Below are 8,085 nucleotides of genomic sequence, written 5' to 3'. Positions count from 1 at the left end.
TGGCACTGGAGTTACAGACAATGGTGAGCTGCCTTGTGGGTGCTGGGATTTGAATGCAGGTTTTCTGGAAGAGCAGCCAGTGCTCTTATCCATTGAGCCATCTCTCCAGCCCTCAAAATAGGACTCTAAAGCATTTAGTAATCCTTTTAAATTGGATAATCTTGCTGGAGGCCAAGTCAGGGAGATCTCTGCGTTCGAGGCCAGCCTGGTCCAGGAGCCTTTTGCAACTGTGGTTTGCAGCTCTTTGAGCATTTTCTATCTCTTCCTCTTTCCTGCCTTTCCTCTCTTTTTTTCTCCCTGCGGCCTGGTGTATGCCAGCGGAGGGAACAGTAGCGATTCAGCTAATACAGATTTGCACTGTTGTTCTTGCCACAGTCGTCTCTTGTGTTTGGAAGACAGAAAACTGAAATAGCAAGAATGCTGCACAAGTCAGTCTTAGAGAGTGGGAACAGGCCTGTGAGAGTGTGAATATATGTTTGTTTCCTGTCCGTTTTAATAATAGCTCATTGAGCCGGGCGGTGGTGTCACACGCCTTTAATCCCAGCACCTGGGAGGCAAAGGCAGGTGGATTTCTGAGTTCGAGGCCAGCCTGGTCTACAGAGTGAGTTCCAGGACAGCCAGGACTATACAGAGAAACCCTGTCTCGAAAAACTAAAACAAACAAACAAACAAAAAAATAGCTCATTGTAAATTACATGTTTTATTTTGTGCAGTAGTCACCAAGGTCTGGGAAAGAAAGATCTGTGTTTAAGTAGCAGATTTTGTAATTAAAAAGAATAAGCATATCCATTTGGAGATGACAAATACCTTTCTCTTGCTCCCTGGCCTGGTCAGCTTGCTCTCTCCTAACATAAACTTCAACATCCACTTTTGTATTCATCCCTTACACTGTATGAATTAACAGCATTAAAGCTGCATAGCCTAGAGTCTCAGCAGGTCCTTGCCACCAAACCCTGTGAGCCTGGGTTTAATCCCTGGGATCACATGGTAAGGGAAGATAGCTAACTCCCACAAGTTGTCCTCTGACCTCTGAGACTGTGCCCTTCTTTCTCCACTAGATAAAGTAACTCAAGTTCAGGTTCCTTTTCAAATCTGCACTCAATTGGCAGATGCACGTGTATCTCTTGAGTTTGAGACTAGCCTGGGCTACATAGTGAGTATCAGGTCAGCCAAGGATACATAATAGAGTGGGGGGGGGAATGTAATAGGAAGTTATTTTCTTGCTTCTAAGGTCCGCAGTGGCTTTTGCTTTGTTTGTCCTTAATATTTGTTAACAGTTTTGTGTCCTTGCATAGTTTTTATGTCCCACAGTACTGGCCAGGTGATACTGATATGTATCTGAAGGGTCACTGAAGTACTGTCTCCTTTGCCTTTTGTTTTTTTTCTCACCTTTCAAGACAAGGTCTCTGTGTAGCCCAGGCTGTCCTGGAACTCACTGTAACGCAGCTGGCCTGCTTCTGCCTCCGGAGTGCGGGGACTAAAGGCATGTGGGAGGACCACCTTACATTGTCTTTCATTCTTAGGGCAGCTAGCAGTGACAGTAACGTTTCACACTTTTGGAAATTGCATATTATGTTTTAAGTGAGGCAAACATTCTTGCTAGGTGGTAACAAAGGATAATTTTGTGGTTTTGTTCATGAGGCAGTACTAGTTAGAGAGTGAGGGGAAAAAGGTCATCTCAGGAGAGCCACACCCCAGAGAAAATAGTATCAGTAGAGTTAGTTTATGTTGATTTTAGCTTTTAAATAGTTTGACATTGTGAACAGTGAAAACTAGGGTACTTGGAATACATTTGAGATTGGAATGAACATGTTTTGGAAAGTAAAGGACACACAAACCCTGTTAAATGTCTACCTCAGTCAAGTGAGATAGCCTGAATTTGACTCCTGAAATCCTCATGCTGGAAGGAGAAAGTTGTCCTCTGACCTCTACACATACAAACACACTCAGTGACTCTCAGTATATGTGTGCACCTGTCTCCATTTCAGTCGTGTCTAGCTTATCTTTCTATATCTTTGAGTGAGTTTCGCTTTTTCCGTGATGCTGAGGGTGGAGCCTTGCAGGTTAGGCATATATTCTACCTGGACCTACACCCCACTGCCATCCCACTGTGTAAACAGTGAGCTCCTGGACAGCCAAGGCAGAGAGAGCCCTTGTCTCAAAAAACAAAACAAAATCAAAAACAAACAAACAAGAACAATGATGGTGTCTTTTTCCTCTGGTATTTCCCATTATAGCCTCTTGTTTGCTGCTGCACATAGAGAACTTAGGAACTAAGACTTGGTGAAAGCTTACAGTTTAAACGCTTGTGAAATGTTAGTGGGAGCTATGCGTGGTAGTACACACATAATGCCAGCACTTGAGAGGTAGAAGAAAGTTGATTTGGTGTTTTAAGGTCCTCGTCTACCATGGGTGATCAAGGCAAGCAACTGGCCTGGGTTCGATGAGACCCTGTCTCAAAAAATAAAAAAAAGTTAATACATGATTGTTCTGTTGCATGCTGAGGTTGGTTGGAGTCTGTGCTGTCTTATCTCAGTGTTGTCAGACATAAGGTCACCACTTTAGATACTAAGTGCATAGTTCAAAATTTTTTTTTCTCTTGAACCACTGATATTTTTTTCATGGGTTTTATTTGAACGTAAATCCCTAATTTCTTTTTCTGTTTGATGGTTGATTATTTGTTTGTTTGTTTATCAGAAAACCCTTATTTGAAAAAAATAACTGAATAAAATAGACAAAGAAATTATTTTTGTTTTGTTTTGTTTGCTTGCTTCTTGTGAGACAAGGTTTCTCTGTAGTCTTGGCTGTCCTGGAACTCACTCTGTAGATCAGGCTGGTCTACAACTCAGATCCACTTGCCTCTGCCTCCCAGAGTGCTGGGATTAAAGAGTGCACCACCACTGCCTGGCACAAAGAAATTCTTAAATCAAGACCCATATCTCTCCCAGAAGCTCATGCTTTGCCGAGTGTAGCTCCAGAGGGAAAATTCACAGAGCTTACTTGGAACCTCGCTGTGTCAGCTACACGTTAACATATTCTGCAGTCATTGTAGCTGATTTTACAACTAAACCCTTTAAAATTCTGCCCCAAATAAATTTCACCAATGTCATAGTCTCATTTTCTGAATTAAGATGTTGGCATTTTGCCAGGCAGTGGTGGTTCATGCCTTTAATCCCAGTACTTGAGAGGCAGAGGCAGATGGATCTCTTGAGTTCCAGGCCACCCTGATTCACAGAGCAAGTTCCAGAACAGCCAGGGCCACATAGAGAAACACTGTCTCAAAAATAAATAAAAAAAAAAAGATTTTGACATTTCTCCTGTTTTCTGGATGAAGTTGTTCAACATCAGTTCGGTAGTTGAAATGTCAAGATATGTTTGAAGGTCCTATTGAAATGCGTGGGGTTTTTCTGCTGTGCACAAAGACATTTTTGTTACAGCTTTATTTTGTTTATGTCAGTGTACCTCTGAACTCATGGTCCTGCACTTAAGTCCTTTACTTAAGTTCACGTCAAACTCTTGCCCTTTTTACCTCCACTTGGATTGTTTCTCTATTCTAGGCCTTTCATTTTGTGTGTATACACACACACACACACACACACACACACACACACACACAAAATAAATCAGTTAAAAAAAGTTTAAAGAATTGTGATAGATAACTAAACTTGTTATTTTGATTTCTTTCAGATTTCGGCCTATAAAAGGAAGGCAAGAAGAGCTAAAGGAAGTCATTGAACGCTTTAAGAAAGATGAACACTTAGAGAAAGCTTTCAAATGTTTGACTTCAGGTGAATGGGCACGGCATTATTTTCTCAACAAAAACAAAATGCAGGAGAAATTATTCAAGGAACATGTAAGTTAAGTGCATTAATGCTGCTGACCTATGTCCAGATACGTTTGAACTAGCTGTGGTGGTTGAAGCTGTAAGAGGTCTACAAGTTCGAGGCCAGCCTAGGATTACATAATGAGTTTTAGCTATCTAGACTACAGTGTGAGACTCTATCTCAGAAAAAGAAAGATTTCTACGTAAACTGAAGCTTGAATGCTTGTGAGCACTGAGATTTTAAGTCCAGTGGTGGCTATGGCTTACAGGGCTTGAGGTTGAATCCAGGGCACATGCTGGGCAAGTGCTCTACCACTTGACTAGTCCCCAGCCTTCGAGTTCGTTTTTCATCAAAACAGTGAATATAAAGATCTGTAATACAGAAGGTGACCTGGCTGCTCATCTGGAGTGAAGTTCTCTGTGTACGTCTAGAGCAGCAAAACCAAGCCATTGAGTACTTACATGTGTGAACACTGAGACTAACAGGAAAGGCTTTCACTTCGCTCTCCAATAGTGTACATTGTTGTTGATGGTGGTATGCTTTTATAATTGTGAGAAAGTCTAGCAGAATAAATAATAGTCACATTTTTTTCCTGCTTTAGGTCTTTATTTACTTGCGGATGTTTGCAACTGACAGTGGATTTGAAATATTGCCTTGTAATAGATACTCTTCAGAACAAAACGGAGCCAAGATAGTTGCAACAAAAGAGTGGTAATTATTACACTAGTCAAAACTCAGTATATTTCTGTTTAAAGTTCTGTAATTGTCATTGAAGTACTTACAAAACTGTGGTCAGGATGAGCCAGTGCTTTCCCTGAGAATCGGTGCAGTGCCAAGCTCTGACCTGTTGATTCAAGGAGTAGTGAAATCAGAAGTTCGGGTGACCTGGTCCCATCTCTAAGCCACAGCTTGTTGATTCTAAATAGCTGTTCTGTGATGGCCTGCTGAAAGGAGGAGGGTACCAAGGCTGATGACCTGTTTCCAGGATCAGTATGACAGGTCTTAAGTATTACAGGTAGAAACATTTGAATACATGAACCTGTTTTAAAACATGCATGCATGCCAGCTGAAATAAAAGTAGTAATGACTGTTTTTAATCCCAGCACTCAGGAGACAGACAAACAGATCTTTGTCAGTTCAAGGCCAGCTTGGTCTACATAGTGAGTTCTAAGCTAGCCAAGCTACACAGTGAGATTCCGTCTCAAAACTAAAATCAAATGTTACTTTGAGGCTTAAAAAGCCATAGGTGAGAACAAAGATGTGATTCTCTTTCCTATTAATATCTGGTCCTTATATCCCAGGAGAAATAGGCAGTCCCTCCTATGGTTCTTTAGTATTTTGATAGCAAAAATTTCAGAGGTCAGGCACCTAAAAATAGAATGTGCAAAGAGCATTATTCTCAAGTAGGGCCCTAGGATGGGTATATACAATACTCTGACTCAGATTTGGATTGAGCTACTAACTGTCTCTCGGGGCTCCGGTGTTGCAGATGGCAGGCTTGAGATCTAGGGCTCAAGGGCTGTACTTTGCAATAAAGCAGCCACCAGCTTCATGGAGTCCTGGAAATATAATCCGTCTCAATGAATAAGAGCTGTATACATCCTCACCGGATTTCACATTGTGTTCTTCTCCTCTTTGATAATTCTATAGTAACTGCCTGCTGAAGTACTATTTGGGATATGTGGACTTAAAATACATTATTAAGAGGAATTTTACCTCTTCTTCCTTGGTGTGGCTACTAGGAAACTTAAGCCTTTAGTTTGGGCTTGGAGAACACTTAAAGTGAGTGGTGCACCCTACTGGATGATGACAACATTCTGGACCCTCATGACCCCACTACTGTGGGACCCATTTGCAAATGTAATGCAGAACAGCGAGTAGGTGAGCCCCGCCTCCCATAAGATTGGGATTCAGGCTCTGCAGGGTGTTGAGAGTTACAAGCAGCACTTTGGCTTACCTGGAGGAGCTTCCTTTCTCTTGTGGGACTAAGGAAGATAAGAAATCAGGAAGAGCATGCTCAGGTGGACTCGGTCAGTCAGCAAAGTATGTGGAGCCAGGGCTGCTCGGTTCTCATATTTAGTGGGAAGGCTTATTTTTTTTAAAGAAGCCTTATTATAATTACTAGTAATTTTTATCACATATTTTAAATAGGAAACGAAATGACAAAATAGAATTACTGGTGGGTTGTATTGCCGAACTTTCAGAAATTGAGGAGAACATGCTACTTAGACACGGAGAAAACGACTTCAGTGTCATGTACTCCACAAGGAAAAATTGTGCTCAACTCTGGCTCGGTCCTGCTGCATTTATAAATCATGGTAAGCTGCCTTCTGAGGCGTCTACACTGTGTGGGCTGGCTGCCCACGGCTAGTGTGGCCTGGCCATACTCAGGGGCGTTTGGAGTGGCCATTATCTTCCGATTTATTAAATATGCCCAGTGTGACTTGAGACCTAAACTGTGAAGTTGTCTGGAAAGCCTTTTCAGATTCTGTAACTTCGTGTTTCAGATCTTATCAGCAGTTAATTGACTTTCTCTTTTGGACATTTTTCAGATTGCAGACCTAACTGTAAGGTAAGCATAAAAGAAATCATGTACCTCAGAGATTCTTTGTTTGCCTTGAGTTTGAGACTCTTGACAAGGTATTTCTATTTCAGTTTGTGTCAACTGGTCGGGACACAGCATGTGTTAAGGCTCTGAGAGATATTGAACCTGGAGAAGAAATTTCTTGTTACTATGGAGATGGTTTTTTTGGAGAAAATAATGAGTTCTGCGAATGTTATACTTGTGAAAGGTAAAGGATCAGACTCCCTCCCTATTCTGCATGTAACTGTCATGATGGTGTGATATTGACCCTGTCCAACCACCCACATCATTCGAGTGTAGAGCTAGCGTGTGCTCTGTAGCTCAGTACCAATGTAGTGTGAAAAACAGAATCAAATGTGATACAGCTGTTACTGATGGGTCACAGTCCAGACGTACGTAGGACAAAACAACAGTAAATATAGTCTTGTGAGGGTGTGCAAAGAAAAAAAAAAGAGGGGATTATAAGTTTCTACATAAGTTGTACTAACGTCACTAGAAGAGTTTTGAAAGGTGAAATCTGATGACAAGCCCTAAAAATAAAATCTGAGTAAAACGAACCGTGATGTTTGCTGTGAACATGTAGATATCACTTTTTATAATAATAAATTGTTTGAAACTTTATTTATTTATTTATTTATTTATTTATTTATTTATTTTGGTTTTTCAAGACAGGGTTTCTCTGTGTAACCCTGGTTGTCCTGGAACTCACTCTGTAGACCAGGCTGGCCTCAAACTCAGAAGTCCACCTGCCTCTGCCTCCCAAGTGCTGGGATTAAAGGTGTGCGCCACCACCGCCCAGCTGAAACTTTATTTTTGGAATTGACCAAAACCATATTAAAGTGTATAAAATAGTATGCCTGATGAAAACCAAGAAAAACAAAATGAAAAGAACATTAGAGGTAGCCAGGCAGGATAGTTTATGCAGATGATTCCAGTATTTGGGAGGCTGAGCCAGATATACTTGGAAAAGATTGAAGTAAGCGTAGACCACACAGCAAGCTCTCTCTCAAAACAAACATGAAAGAAGCCTGGTCCTCAGCACTGAACAACAGTGACCACAACAAAGGTTAGAGGAGGGTTGGAGATATAGTTCAGCAGATACAGAGCTGCTTAAAGTACAGGAAGCCTGGGTAGATCCCAGAGCTTCATGAGCGGTTGTGGTGGTGGCATGTGCCTATGATTCCAGCACTCAGAAGTGAGGCAGGAGGATCAGAAGTTCTGGTCATTCTTGGTATATAGACCATCTGAGACTAGCCTGAGAAACAAGAGACCTTATCTTTTTTTAAAAAAAATAAGTTGCCTTAACATATATTAAAGATTACTGTATTATAAAGTGGTTATGATCAAACTTGATACATTGCTTAGGAATGAACAATAGTGAACAGAGAGTTGTAAAACAAGCAAAGTGCACATGGGAAGTGAGTGCTACCTCTCCTTCCGGGGAAAATAAGCTAGACTCCCAAATACAGTGTAAATAAACAATATAAAATGATTAGGAAAAGAATCTGCCTAGGGGCTTGAGAGTTAATGTGCTGCTCTTCAGAGGACCCAAGTTTAGCTCCCAACACCCATGCTGTACTGTTTATGCCACTCCAGGGAGACTGACACCCTCTTGTCCACTGAGGACATATATAATTAAAAAGAAAATAAATCTTTACCAAAAAAGTGTTAGAGCCA

The 8,085-nt window shown here is 41.2% G+C and overlaps 1 protein-coding gene across 5 annotated transcripts in view; it reads left to right on the top strand.

Moving 5' to 3' along the window:
- Nucleotides 1-8,085, top strand: part of Kmt5b (lysine methyltransferase 5B) — a 48,672-nt gene that overhangs the window by 28,531 nt on the left and 12,056 nt on the right. For all 5 annotated transcript variants that reach the window (XM_028770938.1, XM_028770934.1, XM_028770935.1 and 2 more), the window contains 5 exons: nt 3,688-3,853; nt 4,426-4,535; nt 5,976-6,142; nt 6,377-6,396; nt 6,480-6,616. In XM_028770938.1, the coding sequence (XP_028626771.1) occupies nt 3,688-3,853; nt 4,426-4,535; nt 5,976-6,142; nt 6,377-6,396; nt 6,480-6,616 (600 nt within the window). The remainder of the gene's footprint in view (nt 1-3,687; nt 3,854-4,425; nt 4,536-5,975; nt 6,143-6,376; nt 6,397-6,479; nt 6,617-8,085) is intronic.

The sequence above is a fragment of the Grammomys surdaster genome, unplaced genomic scaffold (genome assembly GCF_004785775.1).
Source record: "Grammomys surdaster isolate TR1022 unplaced genomic scaffold, NIH_TR_1.0 205, whole genome shotgun sequence".
Lineage (NCBI taxonomy): Eukaryota > Metazoa > Chordata > Mammalia > Rodentia > Muridae > Grammomys > Grammomys surdaster.
Note: the sequence above shows the minus strand (reverse complement) of the source record. Positions and strands in the feature narration are given on the sequence as shown.